The sequence below is a fragment of the Anopheles stephensi genome, chromosome 3 (assembly GCF_013141755.1).
Source record: "Anopheles stephensi strain Indian chromosome 3, UCI_ANSTEP_V1.0, whole genome shotgun sequence".
Classification (NCBI taxonomy): domain Eukaryota; kingdom Metazoa; phylum Arthropoda; class Insecta; order Diptera; family Culicidae; genus Anopheles; species Anopheles stephensi.
This window is the reverse complement of record NC_050203.1, coordinates 85,863,118-85,886,870: the sequence shown is the minus strand read 5'-3', so window position 1 is coordinate 85,886,870 and position 23,753 is coordinate 85,863,118. Positions and strand designations below refer to the sequence as shown.

Genomic DNA, 23,753 nt, shown 5'->3' with positions numbered 1-23,753 from the left:
AGTTTTCAAAAGTCAATAAATACTGTTTCCCACAAACCAACGTTCAAGAGCTATTAAATCTGCAAATTTAACTGGATTTTCGGTCTATTTATGAGCGTAATATATGGTGACCGATATTCTTCTCCTCTTCTTTAGCCATACAAATTCAAGAGGAATTGGCCTGCCACACAAACGCCTTGCGGGCTTCTAATTTATACGAACAAACTTGCAAACTGAACCAATGATTTCTTATCAATTTCGATTGACACGCTTGGATGGATTGGAATGTCTTGTACTTGTAAACTTGTCATCCTCAAAACCTGTCCCATGCACAAGATTTGTCTTACAAAACGTGCCAGAAACCGCCACACACACACACACAAACACACACACACACACACACACACACACACACACACCGGCTCTGAAGTTCCTGTGAGACACAACTTTTACCAAGTTTCCCATGTTACCTGGTACGTGCGCATATTACCATAATATTCAATTTTCACAGCATCGTTACAGGTTTCTTTTCCGCTTTTGCCGCATTGAGTCGATAAAAATGCACTTCACGAAATCGATACGAGCCTGTGCATCGGGAAAAAATCCTCGCCTCCCTACAAACTGGCTCACACACAATTGCACTTCCGCGTGAATGAATTCCGTCATTCCGTGTGCATCGTGCCGAATCATGGAATCAATCATACGCGAACGGTTTCGTGCAGTTCGGCTTCGGGAATCGAAATGGAACGGAATCGATTGCTTGTATCGCGCGGTACTATTTATGGCAACAACTACCACCAGTACCGCGACGCTTACCAAATCTTCTTCCGGCTGAATGTTATCTCGCTAGACCGACATCGAACCAAGCAAGAGGGTTGCCGTTCACTTCATAAATCCATTATGAACGAGCTCCAATTTCCTTCCAATGTGCCAACGTTTTCCGTTTACCTTTGGGAACTGCAATGTAAGGGCAACAGTATCCTTGATTTTCCGATATGAAACGTGTTCGGAAAGGAGAAAAAAAGTTTCTTTCTCTTACGTTTCAAACGGTTAGCAGTGGCAGCAGCCTTTATTGGGGAGGGGAAAGAAGCCATGACTTGAAACAATACTCGATAAATTCACCTCGCTTTACTGTTGACCCACTTTGGAGCAGCTTTCTTGGGCGTTGATATTAATAGGAAGCGCTTGTGAAAGCTATGCTTTTCTTTTGCTTGTTAAATGCATTCGAGCTAGAGGAGAGTGATGCCATTCGGATGTTTATTTGATTCGAGTGATCAAATATTTACACCTCGTTTCGTGTTCAACCCCCATTTTCGAACAATGAATCGTAAATTGTTGACCAGCAACTGTACCCTGTACCTGTTTTGTGTTTTGAATAACATTATCATGCTGTCGATTTGAGGCTTTTTGCAGCTTAAAACGATTCTATTTAACTGTTTTTCGTTTAGCAACAAGCGTTTGCAATATGGTATATCGCCCTTTAAAACGCTACTCTGCTAGTTTGCCCCTGTTCATATGCTTTGCAATGTTTTATAACATGCATATTGCATACCTTTCGGCGCCAACAAACTCATTTTGAATTGTACGAGCTTAAAGCAACGGTTTTGCTACACGTAAGAAAGCATCCAAACAATGGTGTTAAATTCATTCAATCGAAAAGGATACTTTTGGTTTTATACTTCTCCAAGCCAGCAAAAGCGTTGGTATTCCATCCCAAAATCTCATGGCTTTTAGTATTTGCGCTTTAACGCTTCACCCTTGCAACACCATACCACACACACACCGAACGCATCGCTAGGGAACCACTTAGGCTAACTGTTCCCTGTTTCGCTACCCATTTCATTGAGCATAATTTATGGCAAACTAAAAAGTGTGCACCCATCTACAAACTTCTCCTCCCGATAGCAGGGCTCTCTCTGTGGCGCTGTGAGACCCTGTTTTCCATTCCACGCACCGTTACGATGACGTATGGAGGTGTGTATTTTTGTTAGAAAGACAGAGACACACAAAATAGCCCTCTGTTTTTCTCTCACCACCAGGAAAAAGCAAATGTAAGGAAAAAAGGACAAAAAAACCGCTTCCGCATGCATATGCACCCATTTCGTTAAAAGTAGCTATAGCACGACCCAAACTATATCATGGTGCAAGCAACCTTCGTATCTTCCCAAAATTGAAAAGTCAATTATTAACTTCCTTCCCGTTTTGGCTTTCAAACGCTTCCCTGCGATGAAGCCCACCTACCGTGCCACGTGAAATAATTAAAACAAGTGAAGGAAGGCCACGACCGTCTTCGCACGCGTCGGCCCAATTTTGCGTTTGGTCCAAGCGCAGGGTGAAACTTTATCACCTAATATCTTCCGATAACATTACCGCATAATTAGATTAGTGACGTTGACGGTGCAACGTGTGCGCGACAGCCCACCCTAAGTAAGCCACCGAAACCGCCTGCAGGTATAAATTGATTAAAACTGGGAAAGATCGCGAAAGTTTTTGCCCTCGAAGGAGTAGACGAGAGAGAGAGAGAGAGAGAGAGAGAGAGAGAGAGAGCGAGAGTGAGAGAAAGTGTTGGAGTTTTGCATGCAGGCTAACGAGTTCCCCCACAACCACTTGCAGGTGTAATTTGTAAGTCAAATGTGGTATTTATGGTGAAGCGAGACCGTTTCCCGATCAATTAGCAAATTTATAGAACTGCAGAGTAGGATGCTACTGATGCTGCTATCTGGTGGACCAGCTTTTGGTGGCATGTTTTGCACGTGATGCTATCGTTTTGATATATTTATCATTGGTTATAAACTGCCGATGATTTAGTTGGGAAATTTTAATTGTTTCCTTTCCGAGCTTGATCGTGGAAGAATTTAAGCAATCAATTAGTAAGCCACCCAAGTAATTTCATCTCAGATATGGATGCTGTCCAAAGCAGACGGAAACACCTTATGCTCCTCGCGTATGTTTAAGCTCTACAGCGTACTATGTACTGAACATCAATCGAAAGTCGTCCGTTTGCGACAAAGCCACCAATATCAGTCATTCACATCAACATAATAAGGATTCTATTTCCTGTAGACTGAAATCGAGATGAAGTCCACTATAAAGGTCTGGCTAGGCTAGGTCTGGACACTTATATTCCTACGATCATTCGATGCCAAAACTCAAGGCTTGTTCATCAAAACATATTGTGAATGCAGGAACACAGCTTCAATAACCTTTAACCGATAATAGCACTTCCTGTTATCAATCTCGCACAATCTAGAAATGGAATACGGATGTAAAAGAACCCTCCTTACTATCATGGCAGTAACGAGCGAGTCCGGTAAAGAGCACTACCTTAAAAATAACTATATGCAAAGCCGAGTCAAATTCACAAAGAATAGTCTAACGTCACAAGTATTTCGTGGTTCCCATTTTAACTTGATTGAGTATGTGATTATTTATTGATTATGCGCAAACCTGAGGCACACTCGTCATCGCGCTCACAATCAGAAGAATGCAACGACTGCCAGCACCGATCCCCTTATCAAATATCGTTATCGATGATCGTGGACAAACTGCTGTTCCGGTTGGTATAACGCTTCCGTTCAACGTTAAACAACCGGCGATTGAACTTTAAAAACCCGAACACAATCACGCCCAACAGCAGACACATCATTACCAGCAGTGCTATGATTAGTCCATGGTCGCCTCCGCTTGCAGGTGCGGCACTGCTCTGCTGTACAAGCTGGTGCTGTCGTTCCTGCGTCAGCAAACCGACGCTACCACCGGACGCCATCATATTGCCGATCTGTTGCTCGACACGCTTCGCCAACAGTGCCACCTTCTCACCGTTTTCCTTGGTCAACTCTAGCGCCTTATCTACCTTAAACGTTTGCTCGTAAATCTTAAACTCGAGCGTTTTCGCACTCAGCTCCTGTTTGTCCAGCGTTAGATTGTTCGCCGTTTCGATCATACGGCGCAGCTCGTCACTGTTCATTCCGAGGCTATCGTTTGTCCGGTTTGCCAACAGCTCAAGCCGAATATCGTTCAGCGCCTGACGCAAGCTGAGCAGATCCTTTTGCAGGCTGAACTGATTCTTGGTGAGATCGTAAACAGCCCCATCCAGTTTGACCGTTTGGTTTGCGACGTCCGCATTGTTCTCGCTGTAACGACGCACATCCTCGAGCACGCTCTGGAGCAACGTTTGCAGGGCCGCATCGTCTGTGGAGTTGTGTGGATGTAGCGTCTGCAGATGTTGCACAGTAGCGTTCCAGCTGCCCAGCGGGTTCTTATCGTCATAGCAGTAGATACCCTTCACATTCGTCTGATTCAGCACGGCCGATTGGGCTTTGAACAGTGCGATCTTATGCTCGGTACAGTAGCGTACGAGATGAATCAGATACGTACAGTTCCAGTTGTTATCGGACAGCCCGATCTCGACGAGCGACGGGAACGTTTTCTTCAGATACTGAAATTCGAGCGACCTTAACCGGTTGCCATCGAGATAGATCTTCTCCAGACCGGTGGACGAGGTGAGGATGTCGAAATCGAATCGATCGAGATTGTTGTTGGACAGATCCAACCATTTGAGCGATTCCTGCTGGGCAAAGGTGCCGTGCTGCAGGTTGGACACGAACGTTCCCTCCAGACCCAGCTGCTGGAGCTTGGTAAACTTCGACAGACTGGTGAGGTTCAGCGGACCGATCCGGTTGTGCGAGAGGAACAGATTCACGAGCGTGTCCAGATGCTGAATCGATTCTATAGACGAGATGGAATTGTTTTCCAAATCCAGCGTTACCAGGCTCATGCTGGACGAGTTGTCCCTCAGGATGTTCGAGATGCGATTGTTCTTCGCGTACACCGATTCTACCGAGGGTGAGAGAAAGATTTCCTCCAGCTTATTGTTGGCCACATACAGCTTCTTCACGTTCACGCCTTGCAGGTCCAGCTTGGTGAGGTTATTGTTGCTGAGCGATAGAATACTTAGCGCTTGATTGGTTTCGGTAGCGATTGCTCCTTCCTCAACCACACTGATACGATTGCCCTGCAGAAGAATGTTCTCCAGCTTGGGATTGTTGGAGAACATATCGCGTTCTATCACCTGCAGCTCGTTGGAGTCCAGGTAGATGGTACGCAGCGACACGAGCGAACTAAACACCTCACTGTCCAACGATTGCAGCTTGTTTCCAGTCAGCACCAGCGCGCCCAGGTTGACCAGCGCGTTGAACGCCATCTTGTCGATCGCGCTAATGTTGTTGTACGAAAGAATGAGCTTGACAAGCGCATTCGCTCCGGTAAAGCAATTCCCCGTCAGCTCGTTCAAGGCGTTGTGGGACAAATCCAGAATCTGCAGCGAGCTGGCTCTTTCGAGACTGTAACGGTTCACATGTCTGATATTGCAGCGGGTTAGATTCGCTGTTTGTAGGTTGTTGAACATATCAAACAGCTTCTTGGGCAACTCTTCGAGCAAGGAGTTTTCAAACGCTACGAACTGTATGTTGTAGCTGTAGTCACACAAAAACTGCGGTGTTGCGGAACCCTCGATATTTACTCCAGAGAATGTCGCTCTTGATGAGCCATAATGACCACCGTACTGGCAGCGAAACTGTGCTGCGCTTGGGTCAACCATCATCAAACACCTGCGGAAGGATAAAAGATCGATTAACGGTCGGCAAGCTCACACGGTGCAGCGGCTAAACGACACATGCCACCAAATGCTACTTACAGTAAGGCAAAGTAAAACACGAAGCTGGTCACTTGCATCTTTGCAACGCAAACCTCCTTAAGAACCACACCCGAACACTGACCGAACGAAACTGTGCTCCGATGCATCAGCAGCAGCGTTCCGAGACGGTTCGGTTTCGAAGCAGCTGCCATCTGAGTCCGGCTCGTATGTGTGCGAGATAAGACGCTGGTTGATAAATTGTTTCCGCTTTCTTTGGCCGCGATAGTTTCAAGTTTTTGGCGACGTTTGCAATTATCCGGTCCGTGCGGCAGGCATGTATCAACATTTAAATAGTTGGGCCTTTTGTTTACATTCGTCGGCTGACTAAATTCAATACCGACCGGCGTATGCTTATTCATACAACAGCAGGATCAATTTCACCGGCCGCTCGTGTTTGGTTTGCTCGGTACTGTGAGGAAGACAGAACGCCAGAGTGTGCATAACCATCGTCCGTTTGGCTGTTTGTATTTTCAATGTTTTACTTATGGCGCTAAGCGTGATGTTTACACGAAGATCACGCTTATAATGCTGATTCGATGCGAAGAGAGTTTTTTCATATTACGATTTCTCCAACACAAAGATATCAAGTTAATGCAAACCTACATATTTAAGTATATTTTGTTGCTATTGTTAGCACTGATAAGAACTTGTGTTACAGGAAGACAACATGTGAAACGATAAAAGTGTTTGTGCCGTAATGATATAAATAACAGCAGTTAACAAACACTACAACTTTGAAGAACAAAATGAAATTCAATAAATTTGAATAGATTAATACATTTAAAAAAATAAATACATGAATAATTCCCTTTAAAAACATCAGTCATCAGTACCAGTTTGAGGTCAAAAGAGCCAAAAAAGAGCCAAGGAACCTTTATTTACTCAAGAACGAACAGGGCATTTCAACTTGTGTAAAAATGTAAACATCGTCATTTTTCAATTGCAAAAAATATTTGTATTGGAAAGGTTCATTACATGCGTGACTGGCAGTAGAATAAGCTATCAATATTATTATTGCGATGATTTCTCCCCCAATCACTTAGCTTAAGTTGCACTGCACTAATAGTTGTTTTTTAATACGCTCTGACTCCTTTGGAAGCAGCTCTCCCGAAAACCCCATTAATATTATTCAAACCAAGTGACAACTTGTTGTCACACGCGTGACAGGCGATACGAACGAATGGACATTGCGCTAATGTATACTTTGAACACCCGCACCGAAACGGAACACAAATCACAGTCACAGTAATGGCCAAACGGAAAGCATGTACTTGGACCATCGATTTACAAACCGCCCTGATACCGCTCTATCTCGTGTCAAAACTGTGCTGCTTAAATGCTTTTACCTATAGGCCACTGAAGCAGCGCATTGTGCCGCGGAACTTCAGCAGCGCATCGGACAAATGTTCCTCCGAGCGTACCGCGCACGGCAAAAAGTTGACATTCTCCGTCGTTGGACTGCTGCATGCCGTGGGATGCAGCTTTGCTTACGCTTCCTATCACATTCTTTCCTCGCTGAGTCAGTCGAGCAAGCTGACCGACTCGAACTTGGTGCGTGTGGCGATCGACCTAAAGAATCAGTACGTGGGATGCATTCTGGTGCTGGTGCTCGTGACCGTGTCCTTGTTCCGCCAGCCGGCACTGAATCGGTTGATACAGGTGTTGCTCCGAGTCGATCAGCTTCTGCCGCGGATGACTGGGGTTGTTGGACAAACGAACTGGCCGCAGACTTCCGTCAACAATGCGGCCTGGTTGAGGTAGGTTCGGTTGCGTTACTTGTGGTTGTACTTGTCGCTTACTCGCTCTTCACGCCAGGAATGTTCTTCTGATGTTCGTGCTCGGGGTTGGGGTAAAGGCAACGCTCGAGATCACCAACTGTCTCATGTACATCCGCGACAGTGGTTCACCGTTTTCGTCCAACTGCTTGCTGCTCTGCATCGTACCGCAAACGCTCTGCGTTATCAGTGAGCTACAGTTTGTAGCGTACGCGCTGCTAATCAGAGACCGGTTAAGACTGCTCAACCGATGGCTGTTGCAACTGCAGCCCCAGCTGGCACGTGGCAGTGAGCCCGCCTTCGCATCCGTGCACCAGCTCACTCACATCCATGGGAAGCTGGTCAACGCAATCGGGCTGCTCAACCGATGCTTCGGAGTGCAAAACGCAACCCTGCTGCTGTTCCAGTTCGTCACGCTTGTTGAGCTGGGCTACAACACGAGCATGATGTCCGTGCGGTAGGTGACACGATGGTTTTCAGCTAACTTATTGCTCGATTAATAAGTTTCCCTGGTGTAATAGGTATGCCGCAGCACACACCCAGCAGGGCGACAGTACGGAGGACTTCCTCGAAACAGTGTACTGGATCGTATGGTTTGTGATGGAAATGTTTGCGGTCTGCTACTGTAGCCATGCTACTGTGGAAGAGGTAAATGAGAGGGAGCAGAACACTGTATTCAATTGCTATGGATATGCTTCCTCAAATATTTATGTCTAGGCCCAACACTAGACTCTTGAATAGCAGAACTCCTTGAAGGAAAAAATCTTTCGCAGCAGAGTTTTTTTATGCGAGACTCCTTGGACGAGGTCCCTCACACGAAACTCTTAAACTATCTCCTCCATGGACGAAGAGACATCTAAGTAGGCGAGGAATATTGTTGGACAAGATCTCTTGGCAGATGAAGCTTTCTGGACGAGAGACCCTAATGGGTACTCACCCAGCAAAATGTTAAACCCGCAGCACTTCTTTTCGGGACTTCCGAGAATATTAGAATTTTATAGTGACAGTGACCTAGCTGGCATAATGACAGTTGTTTTAAGTCTCCTTATTAGGAAGGAGATGTAAGAACTGGTCCCCTTTTTTTACCAAAACCTCCCCTTCTAGATCAAAAATCCGTTTCTCAAACTACTAGTGTTGATAGATTCTAAAACAATTTTCTTATTTCTAAAGGCACAACGAACAGCTCATCTTCTAAGACCGCCTACCACTTACAGGATGAACGTAAGGAGCCATTTTCGTCTGGTACAAAACAACCCTAAGGCCCACCAGCGGGAAATTTTGGTTCATGATTAACTGGCAAATGTATTTTCCTTCCAGATTTCTCAACAACAATTGCTGTTCCTAAACCTCAAAACGTGCGTCACCTGTGGCGGCCTGTTCACCGTAGATCTCACGCTGCTCCACGCGGTACCAGGGATGCTTCGAACCACACCCACAGCCATCCCTGCTAATGGTTGTTTCCATTTCACAGATTATTGGTGCTACAACAACCTATCTAATCATCCTGATACAGTTCGATCAATCGTTTAACGGTGATTAAGCCAACAGGACGGTTGTTTTGCTGACAAGCCGTGATCGTGGAAAAAATCGTGACGACGAAACCACCGCACACCATTGCCCTTTAATTACTCGATTTAAATGCATATGCTGCACGCGGTCATCCGGCCAACACACAAGCACACGGTTGATCGGTGTGAACAGGGGAAATTTACGCAATCATGATTATAATCATCACGCTCGAAGCCATCCAGCAGGCTTCGCAGGAAAAGCCGCCACCGCCACCGCCGACCAGCGCTCATGAATGTTAATGACCAATAAACGCCACGGGTAACATCATTATATGACCAATCGTGTAACACAGATGGGCGTAATGCGCCGTGCTTTACTTCGCCAAATGCCAGATGCTTGAAGCATTTCCTTAAAGACGACAATCAGTTGCTTCATTGGATGTGCTCGGTAGCTTTCTGTTCCTTTTTTTCTCTGCCACAAAATAATAAGTAAATGGCGTATAAAATAACAATCACTGCTCAACTAATCAAATGAACACTCAGCATGCATTAGTAAACCACCCCCAGAAGTGTCATTCATTACAAACGAGCAGTGCCAACACGTCAGCAAATACGTCCATTATGAGCACTTTGCTTGAAGGATAATTACTACCATCAAGCCTCCCTAGCCATTAATCATGTTTGGAGCGCATGAAACAAGCTTCAAAGCACTGCAACTGCTTCTGTCCACCACCACGACGAACAACCATATTCCATTCGAGTGTGGACACAACAACGCGAGTGATGTGCTTGTGAATTCAAAACCATCTCTCCGACGATTTGCTAAAAAGGTGCCTCCAGGAGTTAGCTTCTTAACCTGAATCTTCCTGATGGTTATGCTGGATTCTGTCGCTAGCAAGGGAAACACCTTGGCTGCACCTACTCCTCACAGTTCGCGACACCAATTCCTGCGTTGCTTTCGACCGCTTCACATCCTTTCGAGCGCGTTCGCCCTGTGGCCGTTCAGCGTGACGCTGGACGGATGGACGAAACCCAACGGACACGGTGGATCCACCGGCGCTCTGTTCACTCGCTGGAGCATACTGTACGTGGTGGCAATCGTGACGGCGTACAGTGCGTTCCATCTGTACATTAACTACACGGATGCTTACGGCATTACATCGCACGACGAAGCGACAGCCAACGCCAACGCGCAACAGACCACCGAGGCCAACTTCGTCTCGATAGTGATCGACATCTACAATCGGTACTCGGGATTAATTCTGTTCTGGTTGCTGCATACCGTTGCGCTGGCCACCCAGCGCTCACTGGGTGCGATCGTTGCTGGCGTGCTGTCGATTGACGAGCAAATTGCCCAACGATTGTCACTGGTGCCAAACCACGTCCAATGGTGCAGGTAAGATTCAGCTCTGAGGGCTTCAAATACAGTCGGCCTAGTTAATATGGGTTTTGAATATATTTGTTCACGTGTAAATTTGTGAACGTATGGTGCTTCTCACTTTTTTCCCTTAACCTTCTATCTTTGACTTTTTTTAATTGATAGTTACTTAAATCATGTTTCTTTCGATTATTTTTTCTTAAATCTGTTGTTTATCTTTTTATGTGTTGTTTTTTATCTGTTACTTATCAATTTTTTTCTGTTTATGTATTGTTTTATAAATTTTTACACTGAGATACAGAAGAAAACACAATTTAACAAATTAACTTATCAACTAATATAAATACTTGTAAATAACGCCATAAAAACCAGATCAAACTAATGCTACTTACTTAAAACCATCAGAAAGCATATAAAATGCATTCCACCGAGAGCTGAAAGCGGATTTAAACGAAAAAAAAATCCTTCCCTTTCCATGCGGTAACCGATTTTATTTCATCAACCTTGAAACTAAAAACAATCGCTCACACATACATAAACCTCCGGTAACAGCTTTTGAATTTGCAAATGCATTTCATGTGCGATGCATTAACGTGATTCACGCTGATTGCATCCTTTATCGTCCACTTCGTCCGCACATCGGGTTTCCACCCGAATTCGACCCATTGCCAGATTTATCTGCCTGCACGGTGCGTTCATATTTCTCGCCATCGGGTTTTCCGAGTGGCACAACTGCATCATGTACATGAGCGATTTCATCCCGGCGTCCGAGTACTGTGTCTTCGAGTGCTTCATCACGATGCTGACCAGCTCGACGGTGGAAATTCAGTACGTGGCCTTTGTGCGGTTGATTAAAAACCGTCTCCAGCTGATCAACGAGCTGCTCGTCGAGCTGACCGCGTACAGCAGCAGCAGCAGCAGCACCACCGATGAGCAGCAACCCCATGACGAACGTTTTCGACTTGAGAAGCTCGACCCGAAAGGTGAACAAACAACACCGACCACCACCGGCCAATTGCTGGCCGAAATCACTTCATCATACCCGCGGGCCCATCAATCGCAATCGCTGTCCGGTAGGCCGGCCGGGATCAACCGACCAAACGCCCGAAACGAACCATCAATCCCCCGGGGCGATCGGCGATGGCATAAAATCAAGCAGAAGCATAAAATAATTACGGTCGACCAGGCGCCTCCATCGCGCACGCAAAGACCGTGCGGCGGCGGCGGCGGTACACTGCCGGGCCAATTTCCGCTGCTCGTGGCCAGCCTGCTGAATGCACAGTCGAAACCGGGTGTACACATCAGAATGAAAATAATTAATGACATAAAAAATTTATACACACATTTGCATTTATTATCGCTGAATATTAATAAAGCGTACGGGGCGCAGTTGATTTTCATCCTGCTGACGCTGTTCGTAACGCTCACGACGCTGCTCTACTACTGCACGATGAAACTTTTTCGGTAAGTATTCGGTTCGTGGCTGCCTGGTTTGTTTTTTCATTCGTGTTTGTGTCTGCCTCCCCATTTTGCACGCCTTATTTCGCTCGATTGCCTGGTTTGCTGCATCCCACTCACTGTTGATCATTAAGTCGGTGCATAATGGTTCGACGATTAAAAGCCCGAACCGAACGAATGTACCAAGCCGATCGTGGAGGGGTAAGCTCTTGAAGGGTTTACAAGCTTGTGTATGGACTATTTAGCACACACACAGGGCCGATATTATTCATCTCCATGCCTTCCTTCAATTGCTCAATTGATTGTTCTTGCTTACTTCAACTAATGGTAATAAATCGCTGTTTTTTTATTTATTTCCCATGCAAAGGGCAATTGTTTGTTGAACAAGTTTAACTCCTTTTTCGCCTGTAACATGCATGGCAATTAAAGTATGAAAATTGCTTACAATAGAAGTAGAGAGATGAGAGTATAATACGATTCGTTGTTTCTCGTTACATTTTCAAGCTTCCTGCTGCAAAAAAGCTTTAATGATGCAACGCAATAGGAAAGTTAAATTAGAATAAAATTTAAAACTAATTGCTTCCAAAAGAGTTACCATTTTTTATGAAGCGAATGTTCCGATAGAGCAGCAGCTCTCGTACAAGCAAACCACTTGTTACGAACGAAAAACCTGCCATTTATTTAAGCAAAGCTCATACACAAAAATTGCAACTCCCCAAACGATCGACGCTCGACTCGGCTCAATGATACTGCTACGGTGCATTCGCCGGCAATCCGATCGTTTCCCCGTGGCCAATTGATTTCGTTCTCTATTTACATTTTCATTTGCTTTTCGAGATTCCTTGCTGCACCTCAGTTGCACCTCAGTAACATATTCGTTTGTCCGCTAACCACCGAACAACAGCCACAGCAAACCGACGGGTACATCCGTGATTCGCAACGCGCCAAAACTGACCACCGAGCTGCGTGAAACTAAACCCCGCTTCTTCTATCCCTCTTTCTCTCTCTCTCTCTTTCTCTCAGAATACTCTGGATGGGTCAGTGGGCAACGTCGAGCGAGCTGATGGCAAACTTCTGGCCGGTCCTGAGCACGCTCTCGTGGGCCTGCATATCCACATTTCGCATCCTGCGCATCTGCAACGTGTGTAATTCGGCAAAAAACGAGGTAATTGAGGGAAAAACATTCAACCCAGATTCCTGTACGTTCGTGTGTCGGTGTGTGGGTCCCTTTTTTTTGTCTAATCCTTTCCTTCGTGCACCGACCATGATGGATGGTCCCCCGGTAGAAGTATTTTCGCATTCGAGTTTGTCGCATGTGCACCGCTTTTACACACACACACGCACAACTCCCGATCGAGGGTATGTGTGTGTGTGTGCACTCCAATACACACTCGAATGCACAAATCACTGCTCTTTCCAAAAGCGCCCATATCTTTCGGCACAGCGCCCACAGTCGACTTCGACACCAGACAAACGTTGTTTCGATGCATTTACAAAGATATGCTAATTAAGTGACACCCGGTCGAAATAGTTGCACACTGTACGGTCGCAAGTAGTGTTGCAACGCTGTAAGCTTTGTGCACCACCGAGAGATCTAGTCTATTAGATTTGTAAAACAGAATGGCCAGAACAGAGCAGGATTTTGCCCACTGCACATCCACCGGCGACATCCACTCTAAACCTCACTCACTCACGTGACTCTGGCGCGTATCGGTTGCAGGTTTAGCCAAAAGATGTGTGAAATTGTTTTGCATAACGAAAACCGAGTCCAGGACACTCCTGGGGCACGTTTGGTTGGGTTTTGGTATACGGCATAAAATCACTTCACTCAAGCTTAGGTCACTCCAAATTCAAGTTTTTGTTGAGTCTTTTAGCAGGATTTTAACAATCTGACAAGTTGGACGAAATGTTGACACAAAATTGTCTTTCGATACACTTTATAGACCACAACCAGTGGGCATAAACGTATCTAGTGCGAACAACAGTCTCAAATGTTTTAGCCTGAGCCTAGAATTTGTTTGGATTATGGAGTCTCAAATGTCTCAAATGTTTTAGCCTGAGCCTAGAATTTGTGTGGATTATGGAGAGATGGAGAGATCATCTGAAGAGGCCATCGCGAGGATCCGAATTTTGAAGTTGAGCGCTTCAAATTATCGAACTACTGCTTGGAATTCAAATGACTATGACGCCTACTAACTCTTTTACTTTCATGTTTTGGAAATCGAATTCCTGGTAATAATTCATATCTCTATGCAAACCAATGACTTATAGTCATTGTAGTCAACTGCCTTGCAGTTTGTTTGCAAGGAATGCATGCCTTACAACCTGCATAGAAGTCAAAAATCGTTGGTATCACATAAATCTTCTTCCTATCTCTTTGAGTTAATAATCTCTGCTGTTCACATTTCCTTGGTGACAAATGATTCCTTTACTATTCCTTGAAGATTATTTGCCGCCTTAATACTCTTGAAATATCTGCGGATTAGCCTCATAACTCTTTTTAAAGATTTGAATCACTGCATGGGATTCAATTCTCTGCGGTAGAAAATAGCTCCTTTACCATTCCTAAGCGATTCTCTCTCTGTCTCTATCTCTCTACTCTCTATCTATCTCTCATTCTCTTCAAAACTCTGTTGGAGCTTCAAATATTTGTGGGGTCAAAAGTCTTGTATTATTACTCAAATTTCTGCATATCAACACTACGCTCAAATTAAACCTTCCAAAACTATTTTTTCCCTCCACCATTTCTTTGGTGCAACCTTGATGCAACCTTTATTTACATTTTTCATGCTCTCTGTCTGTGTGTCCTGTATTCCCGCATCCTTTCGCTCTTTGCAAAAGCTGATAATGATCGTCATCCTCGATTTATTCGCTGCCCGGACAATAACGACAGCAGCAACAACAACAACAACAATTATAATGATTATTATTATTATAATGAATGAATAGTACGTGAATAATAAATCAGTGAGCAGATTGTTTGCACTGAGCTGCAAAAGTGATTGCAATTTCGTTTGCATTTCAATGACAAATTAAGTAGTGCCGTGCTCACGCACCTCTCTGTCCGCGTTTTCCACCAGCACCCTTGATCACTTGCTCCCCGTTAGATAGTGTCGTGGGAAACTGGGGAGAAAAAAACACCAGCAAAATGGCCGTTAAAATGAATGTTTTTTCTACTGTCCTACTGGTTGGGCGCTTCTTTATTGATCGTGATCGTGCGAAGGCTTTCCCTTACTCACCAACACAAACAGACACACATTTAAAGGATTGTAGTTTTGAAACAGCACTGATATTGCTGCAACATATCTCTCTCCCTCCCTCGCTCCTTTCCAACGATTTTATCGAGCAGTTTTATTGCCTGGCACGTTTTTCGGTTTCATTATCGTTCCATATATTCGGCAACGGACACCCCACCGGAACCGGAACACCCAACTCAACCAACCCAACCCAACCCAACAACAGGCACAAAAAATCGGCAGTCTCATACATGGACTGGGCTGGAAAACAAATTGTCCCGACACACAATCGATGGTAAGCCTTGGGAATGTGCGTAGAAATTGCTCGTTTTTTTGTTTCTTCTGTTTTTGTGTTAATGGTGCTGCATTGCATTGGACCTAGTCCCACACACATACACACGTTCATGAAATTGTCACTCATGGTGGAAAAGTTATGTTTTTAATATGCCTGCTGACCCGGATTTGACAGTATGCGTTTTCCGGGGATGCATTTTCCGAGTGCCGGACCGTCCACTTGCCCGAGCGAAAATTGCCTACGCGTACGAGCGTCAAGTGTTTGGGCACACGCTGCACAAACCTCGATTCATCCATGCGGTTGCAAGCGAAACGAGAACCTGCTGTGTTCCCATCCAGTAGCAATTTGCATTAGAATGACCAACAACACCACCACCACCATCACCACCACGACCATCGCACGAATGTGTTATGAATTATGTAACGCCCCATTGTTGCAACTTTCCGGTAAATTGATTCCGATATCCGTCTTTTTGTGCGTACGACCGCGTATGGTGCGTTTATACGCACGTGTGTGTGTGTGTGTGTTACGGACTACCCACCACCAACTGTCCGCGACCCATACCCGCGGCCGAATGAATTGTTTCACACGAGATGGCGATGATTTGTGGTCAATATTGGGACTGCCCACCGGGACTTTGCTTTAGTGCATCGGTGCCACTACCGGAAGCCCTCCGGAGGCAGTACTATTTACGGTGCTGGCCCGGGCTTCGCTTGCTAATGAATGGTCATAATTTCCTCCCGAGGCGGGTGCTTGCGGAGCGTTTATTTCTTGGTCCGATCGGTTTGAGGACGGTCCTCGGTATAGGAACAAATCGCTTCAGGGGGAGGTTTTTTTACACTTCCGGACGGCATTACACATGCGGGGGTTCATGCGGAACTAACGCCCAGTTATGGGAAACAGCTTTGTTAACGGCTTATTTTGAAGTAATTTTGTGGGAAGTTTACATCAGTATAATTAGAGGTACATTGGTGGACATAGCAAGAGGAGTTGCGAATGCATGTTAAGTTGGATAGTCTGTTCTGCGTCTCGTAGGTCGTGCGCACGTCCGCAGCAACTCAATCTCGTGCTCTGAGCTCCTTTCTAGTTCAATCAGTCCAATCTGATAGATTTTATTGCAGACTATGTTACGTAAAGGTGGTTTGAGGAAAGATAATCTGTCAAGCCTGTGGAATCTTTAAGGTTTATACAGCGAAGGATTAAAGGACGAGCTTTAACACGACAGAGCCTATTCGGACCAGCCCGGACCTACCTCCCATACGCAGGACTTCAGGATTATCGAGCTGCGGGTGAATTAAGTGAAGCAAGCAAAACTTTATTGACTTTTTTGTCATATTTTAGTGCCGAGAGGAAGTTAAGAACGTTTGTCGAACATAACAATAATGGCAGGCTAATGGGGTGATTCGGATGCTTCATACGACAGCGAAGCGAATACAACCCTAGTTATCGCGAAAATCCAAATTTAATCTACCACCAAGGGTCTATAGCAATTTTAATTTCAAAAACTTTGCTCACTCAACCTATCTACTCCGGTTTTCGTAATCGGATCAGAAGGAACTCAATGTTAGTATGGGAACGGCTGTATAGCACCATAATTCATAAACGTTCTGCAATAACATGTAATTACAACGCACACTCACATACCCGCAATCGCAGTGCAGTCTCGTACACTAATCACCAAAGCAGACAAACCTTACTCAACGCTACTAATGCCTTTCACACCATCTTCACCAACAACAACAACAACAACAACAGGTGCGTATACTTTCTCTGCAGCTGCAGCAGCAGCGAATCGAGTTTACCGCCGGCGGCCTATTCACCATCGATCATGGGCTAATGTTTAATGTGAGTATTAGACGCCGGAAGTGGTGGATGGTTTCCCCGTGGGCAGGACCGGGCAGTATGTAAAATATTTACCATCGGTAATTGTTTCTATTTGTGACGCCCGGTCAGATAGTCGGTTCGCTCGCCACGTACCTACTGATATTGATACAATTCGATATCGCCCAAAACGGGGCCAGGTGGAAGGCGGTGGACCAACAGCCGGCGACCAATGGATCCACCGCACCGAGAGAGCTTTCGTAGACACAGGAACACTGGAGATGCTACCATTGCCTATTACCACCAGCTCCACCACCACCTGTCATCGTGATAAACGATGCCAAGGATCAAAGCACCAGCCGCATCGGAATTCATAATCCATCCAGCAGGCGTCCAACCAAACCCCCCTGGATATGCAACATCGGCTCCGTTTTGTTGTTTGTATCGTACCGTAACTATTTGCTGTCCGTGCACAGATATGCTCGGTGCGCGCCTTTACCGCGTGGGGATAAGAAGCGTAAGGACCACGCATCCTGCCGTCAATGCGCAACGAGCGGCACCACAAACCAATGAACATTGTGGTGGATTTAATCTCGATGATAAACGTTTGACCTGGCGTTCGTGTTGGCTTTCATCTCGCCATCGGGATCGGGGATGCTATTGATATTCTCTGGAGAGCCAAGTTCCGCTGCCGGATTGTGCACGAGCTGGACAAATAAAACCAAGTCAGCGAGCTAGAAGTTGCAGGGTGGCACCGGCGGCATCGTGAAGGAGGCGCCCAGTGCTTCTAGCGACACCAATTTATGGGGTATGTTTTGAAGCAGTTTTCCAAATACTTTGATTTGGCAAAGCGGTTTCAAGTTTGTATGATCATTGATTTATAATGAGAAAGAATGCAAACAAAGCAAGTTTTATGGTATAATCAATTCAAAAAGTTTTTCTCCTGTCCTTATAACAATATTTCGAGCTGCAACGTTGCCTTCAATCTCAAATCAAATAAACCTGTTTGTCGTTACAGCCATGTTTTCCTTCAAGTGGGTTTTTATAATTAGTTCTATAATTTACACAATTCCTGGAGAGCTATCAAAGAGCAGGATTAATCTGAACGTCATCTCCTTTCAGGCTCTTAAACGGACCATTTATAATCCTTTCGCTTTAACTCCAGCTGCCCGGTAGCTAATCAAATCTTCATATAGCAGGAAAAACAACACACATTCCCGGCTACCTATTCCAGTTACGAGTTAATTTACCTAACCTGTTTCTCCCAAAACCCCCTCGGGATAAGCATACACACATCGTACGGAAAAAAAACAAACACATGTACGCATACGAAATGCCACCCATAAATCATCGTGAGAACAACACACACACACAGCCGCACACTTCCGTGCCGATAAGAGGTCTGGTGCGGTACGGACTGCCAGCAAGCGAACCATCATCATCATCTCCAAGTGTTTGCGCCGGAACCGGAACACGGAAAGGATCGCACAACCGATCACAACCCTCCGGTTTAGCACAAGAACATCGAAAAAGCATCATAAAAATTAGCCCCTAACGCGCTTTCTCGCTAGCATAATTAATTATGTTTTATTGTTATTGCTGATAGAAAACTGGCCCGCTCTCGGTATCCGGTCGATGAAGTGGCCCTAACGGGGCGTGAGTCGGCGTTGATTGGAGCCGTGAGCGTGAACGGATATCTGACGCGCACACATCTCCGTGAGCACGGGATGCTCCGGGTGGTAATTAACTTTTCTCGCCGAAAGCCATTTCCATACGTTATTGTTAGAAGGGTGAAGATCGTGCGACCTACTGCTGTGCAGTTTAAACTAGGTCAGCTAAATTAATTGCTTGAGATCTCTTTACCAAAATACATTCGTTGGCTGGTTTGATTCTTATTTTGGGAAAGGCATTGCCGTGTCACCTTTAAATCGCTGTCCAATTTCACCCGTTTAAAGCTAAGATTTTAGACGATTCTTTTAAACATAAAATCTAAATTGGATTCAAAAAACAGGTTCTCGAAGACCTATTTTTACATTCTTCCTTATTTGTTTTCGCCATTTTACACATTTTTTATTGCGCGGCAAACAAGTCCTCATGTTGCTGCAGCTAAAGCTTTCGCTACGCGACGATAGATGGCGCTACCGTGTACAACAAACGCTCAGATACAGGGTGCTCCAGTATTGCGTGGTTTTAACTGGAGATGCGTTTAAATTATTCTTACGTAAATTGAAACTCAGTTTGTCAAAGTTTAAACAAAGTTTAATACAAATTTAAATCATAAACCTTAAACTACGAATTTCTGGAAACCTTAAAATCATGAACATGTTTCCACATTAACTGTAATAATTTAACACAATTTTTAAAAGGTTGCTTATGCTTTACACTACCACTAAAAGTGACCTACATCACCTTACACGCTTTGTAAAATAATACGCGCACACACAGACGAAATGAGAGCTTTCCGCTGTTGTCTACCGGATTTGCGCCAAAACCACTCCTCATTATAGCAAAGACATCCGCTAAGCTCGCGTGCTCATGATGCATCCGTACGCCGGGGCAGAACAGCATATGATGAGCCTCTTCTACCGAAATTGTTCAACGCACATCGCCGGCCCCTCGTCTGACGGATGGCTGATGTTGTCCGGCTGGCTGCCGGTGCATAAATCAAAACCCAAAGACAGTGTAAACCGAACCGCGCGTGGATGTGAGGTCCCGGGCCCCATGCTCGGCAGCTGTTTATCAGAGCAAACACACCGGCCCCGTCCAGATAGAACGAAAGCAAGACGAGACCTGTACGAGAAGACGAGCCATCCAGCGAGCCAGTGTGTAGGACTCGCCCGTCAGGACAGCAGCAGCAGCAGCAGCTCATTACCACCGCGTGTGACAATATCCGTGCGATGGCGGCTCGTGTGGGTGTACTGCGGCAATATATGGCCACCGTTTTAGGTAGTTAGCAACTAAGCAAGTACCAACCGAAGGGAGAGACCGGCCTGCTTTACGGATCTGACAGGAACAATTTGTGATTTAATGGGCTGTGTAATGGGGTCCCGTTCGACTCGTGTTTCGGCGTACGGTATGAATCGGTAATCGGTGCAGTTTGGGGCCGGTCGAGCATATTTCGGGCGACTATAAATTTTGAACCCTTCAAAATTCCCGTGTGTGGAGACGTGGCCGTGTGCATTTGCAATAGCGAAACATTATGCTTTGAAAAACATTGCAGCCATTTTGCTGCATCGTAGGAAAAAGCGTGATACACACCGAAACCAATCTGCATCATTTATGCGATATGCAAAAGATTTCATTAAAGATATGCTTTTAACGACCCCGAGTCTCTTGCCGTCGTGTCCTTAAACTGTGTTTCGTCCTGCAAGCTGCTTCGGGCAGCATAAAAGAAGGTATAAATAAACCAATTTGCTTACTTATGCATCGTTTAATATCAGTGATGCTGATCTCGGAACACGTAGCAAAACCCCGGATGAGAGTTTCATAAAGCGCACAAACACATCCACCATGGTGCAGTTCCGCTATTGCCGGTCTGGACTGCTGCTAATAGTATCAAGTCTGCCTCGCAAGTCGCCCTTGAATCGCTAGTGTCGGTAGCAAAAAGCTTCCTGTAGTGCACGAGCTGCAGTTTGATTAAACTGGCTGGACCTGCTGCTAGTGGTAGAGATTGATTTGCATTTTAATTATTAATCCTCCACGCCGTTCCGAGCTCCTGGGCCGCACCGAGTAAGCTTCCCCGGATACACCCATTCGGACATTCAAAAGATTGTCCCCCAAAATTGCTGTGAATAGTATGGTTTTTTGTTTGGCTTGCACGAGAGACATCTCGTTGCATCCGTAGCTAGGTAACCGGCGACGGTCCACAGCAATGTAAATAAAAGCTTGATAAGTGAAAGCGCGTCTGTGTCTCGCCAGCTGTTGTTGACTCTCCTCTCGTGGCAGTCCTTGTTTAAAGAACTTATCGTGGTCGTCCTTCGTTCACCTTCTCGTTCATCGGCAGTGAACCTGCTCGGTGTTAGCTATGGCATGATCAGTGGATGGTCTTCGTCCGCACTGCCCACACTCCAGGCCCCGACCGGAAGTCCACTGGAGTATGGCGTCATAACACAGCACCAAGCTTCCTGGATCGGCGGTGCACTCTGTCTCGGTGGAATCGCCGGTACGCTCGTCGGTGGTGCGATTGTGGACCGGATTGGAAGGAAGTGGACGGCATGGGTGGCCGGTGTACCGCTGGTGGTATGTTGGGTTCTGGTCATCGTGGCGGATCATCCAGGGTATCTGATGGGAGCACGGTTTCTTGGTGGACTTGCCGGTGGTATCGAGTTCGTCGTAACGCCGCTCTACGTATCGGAGATCGCATGCACAAGGTGGGCAGTCTAAAACAACGACAAGGAAGATGTTGTTAAATAAATACACCAGGCCTAAATCAACTAAATCACATCGTTACCAACAGACACCGTGGCACACTGTCCTCCCTGCTAATCCTGTCCTGCTGTCTCGGTGTGGAGCTAGCTTATCTGGCCGGTGCACTGCTGCACTACCACACCATTCCCTGGATATCGGTCGGCGTTCCGGTGTTCTTTCTCGCCAGCTTCTGCTTCCTGCCCGAAACACCCTCACACCTGGCCAAGGCGCAAAAGCTTGAGGTAAGCTCGCTATCTAACCGCATCCGACCGCGGCAACCTCGGCAACTTCATTTCCCATTCTGCTTCTTCAGGCGGCCGAACAATCGTTACGCTTCTTCTACGGCATCCGGTCGGAAAAGGACACTGTGGGAGAGGATGAGTACGTCCGTGAACTGCAACTGCTGCAACGTATTGTACATGCAGGCTCACCACCAGCTTCCCAGGGAAAGGATCCAACCGCCACCGTCGTGCTGTCGTGGAGCGATTTCAGTTAAAATTCCCAATATCCTTTTGTGTGCTTTTGTGTGTGCCGATGTCGCCAAAGTCTCGGTCTATCTTCACGAGCCGGATATTAAAGGGGGTTTCCGTTTTTTTTCTATCCTTTTTTCCTTTTACTCCTAACTAACAAAGCGAGCCGACACGCCCGGCACGGTTTGCTGATCTGCGTGACACTGATGGCGTTAAATCAGTTCTGCGGTTGCTTCTACATGATGAACTATGCACAGTCGGTGTTTGCCGCGTCGGGATCGGTGCTGAGTCTACCGGCCAGCCTGTCGGTGATTGTGGTCGGGTTGATTCAGCTCGTCGGATGCTACGTCTGCACGCTGCTGGTGGATCGGATCGGGCGTAAAGTAGGTTTCCAATATTGAGGCCCTTGAGGGCCAATGCTTCTTCCTTAGCAGGGTTTACCAGGGTCCAAAATACGATGGACTTTCTTATGTCTGCTGTGCAAAAAGCTTGTTCATAAAAAAGTTGTTGTATTTTTTTAGTTTTATGTGGGCAGTGTTGTTAGAATGGTTTAATCTTTCTGTATTTATTTTCTAACTGCCCGAGTAACCCTGTAACCTGCCTTCGTTCAGTGAAGAATTCCTTCTCCCTAATGCAATTTTCTATTATTTTTGTTCCGTTCACCACCATAAAACCGATTTCCAGATTCTGCTGCTCATCTCATCCGCCGGTCTAACGCTCGGCCAGAGCGTCTTCTCTTCCTACTGCTACGGTCAAACGATGGGGCTCGATCTGACGGCGTTCGGTTGGGTACCGTTGGTGTGCTTTTCCGTTATCGTTTTCATTGGCACGGTTGGGGTCGGTACGATGCCGTTCGTCGTGCTGGCGGAAATTATGCCACAAAAGGTATGATGAATGGCTGGCCAAATCTTCCGATTCCTTTCGCTTTGTTTTCACCACACGCGTTGGATTGCTTTACAGATCAAAGGATTCGCTACGACGTTTTGCATGGTGACCAACTGGACGTTTGCTTTCATTGCGTTAAAGGTGAGGAATATTGCGTAATGTTTTGGAAAAAAAAACCTTTTGTAAAACTACATAACCTTTCGTCTCTTTGCAGTACTTCTCCACGCTAAGTGTGCTTTTGGGGATGCACGGCATTCTGATGTTTTTCGCCATTTGCTCGCTCATCGGTACACTCTTCGTGCTGCTGTGCATGCCAGAAACGAAAGGAAAAAGCTTCCAAGAAATTCAATACATGATGGAAAAGTAGACCTTCTGCTCCTCAATACTTACTGCAAAGTTCAAGGCCAATTAAACCAACGAAATTGAATGCAGAATCGCTCCTTAAGTGTAATAGATTCGTAGTGTTAAAGATCCAAGAAACAAAAACAATTTCAGCTCATCGTAGACATAATACATTGTCCCACCGGCTGGAAGGTTGCCTGTATCACGTTCCACCATTTCGTTAATTACCATTTGATGGGTTTCTCCTGTTTGTATCTTCCGCCTAAAGCGGTTTATGGGGACGAAAAAAGGGCGATGCAGTAGCGGCAGCTATTCATTGTCCGGTAATGAGTACTTAATTCGCAAAAGCCTATGGCCATTTCGAGCACGTGTTACGAATACTGGAATCAGTCGGATTTTGGGTTGGGTTCGGGCTGGCAAACGTCTGACGGATTCTCCTATACTTGTATAAAACTACAAGCTTAAATGCAATGTTACAACAATAAAATTTTAATAACATTCAAA

The 23,753-nt window shown here is 45.8% G+C and overlaps 4 protein-coding genes across 5 annotated transcripts; 3 read left to right on the top strand and 1 right to left on the bottom strand.

The window, feature by feature from the left end:
* Nucleotides 1–3,366: 3,366 nt before the first annotated feature.
* LOC118513919 (nephrocan-like) lies at nucleotides 3,367–5,841 on the bottom strand. The gene is made up of 2 exons (XM_036060282.1): nucleotides 5,675–5,841; nucleotides 3,367–5,588 (listed from the first exon to the last, which is right to left on the bottom strand). Exons 1-2 carry the CDS (start codon nucleotides 5,824–5,826, stop codon nucleotides 3,494–3,496), a joined length of 2,247 nt encoding a protein of 748 aa, XP_035916175.1. The 5' UTR covers nucleotides 5,827–5,841; the 3' UTR covers nucleotides 3,367–3,493.
* A 1,004-nt stretch (nucleotides 5,842–6,845) lies between these two features.
* On the top strand, nucleotides 6,846–9,700 carry LOC118513947. Its single transcript, XM_036060337.1, has 6 exons — nucleotides 6,846–7,431; nucleotides 7,490–7,906; nucleotides 7,971–8,097; nucleotides 8,620–8,691; nucleotides 8,767–8,856; nucleotides 8,921–9,700. The coding sequence occupies exons 1-6, from the start codon at nucleotides 6,923–6,925 to the stop codon at nucleotides 8,987–8,989; spliced, it is 1,284 nt and encodes a 427-aa protein (XP_035916230.1). The 5' UTR covers nucleotides 6,846–6,922; the 3' UTR covers nucleotides 8,990–9,700.
* A 118-nt stretch (nucleotides 9,701–9,818) lies between these two features.
* LOC118513932 (gustatory receptor for bitter taste 66a-like) lies at nucleotides 9,819–18,162 on the top strand. The gene is made up of 6 exons (XM_036060303.1): nucleotides 9,819–10,353; nucleotides 11,008–11,799; nucleotides 12,817–12,958; nucleotides 15,256–15,324; nucleotides 17,080–17,169; nucleotides 17,278–18,162. The coding sequence occupies exons 1-6, from the start codon at nucleotides 9,827–9,829 to the stop codon at nucleotides 17,407–17,409; spliced, it is 1,752 nt and encodes a 583-aa protein (XP_035916196.1). The 5' UTR covers nucleotides 9,819–9,826; the 3' UTR covers nucleotides 17,410–18,162.
* A 1,775-nt stretch (nucleotides 18,163–19,937) lies between these two features.
* On the top strand, nucleotides 19,938–23,753 carry LOC118513942 (facilitated trehalose transporter Tret1-2 homolog). 2 transcript variants are annotated; one of them, XM_036060325.1, is made up of 8 exons: nucleotides 19,938–20,091; nucleotides 21,149–21,515; nucleotides 21,602–21,794; nucleotides 21,866–22,043; nucleotides 22,185–22,405; nucleotides 22,689–22,907; nucleotides 22,983–23,048; nucleotides 23,122–23,753. In XM_036060325.1, the coding sequence occupies exons 1-8, from the start codon at nucleotides 20,043–20,045 to the stop codon at nucleotides 23,272–23,274; spliced, it is 1,446 nt and encodes a 481-aa protein (XP_035916218.1). In that variant the 5' UTR covers nucleotides 19,938–20,042; the 3' UTR covers nucleotides 23,275–23,753. The 2 variants fall into 2 exon arrangements, with proteins under 2 accessions (XP_035916218.1, XP_035916221.1); XM_036060328.1 differs by having other exon boundaries at nucleotides 19,946–20,091; nucleotides 22,707–22,907.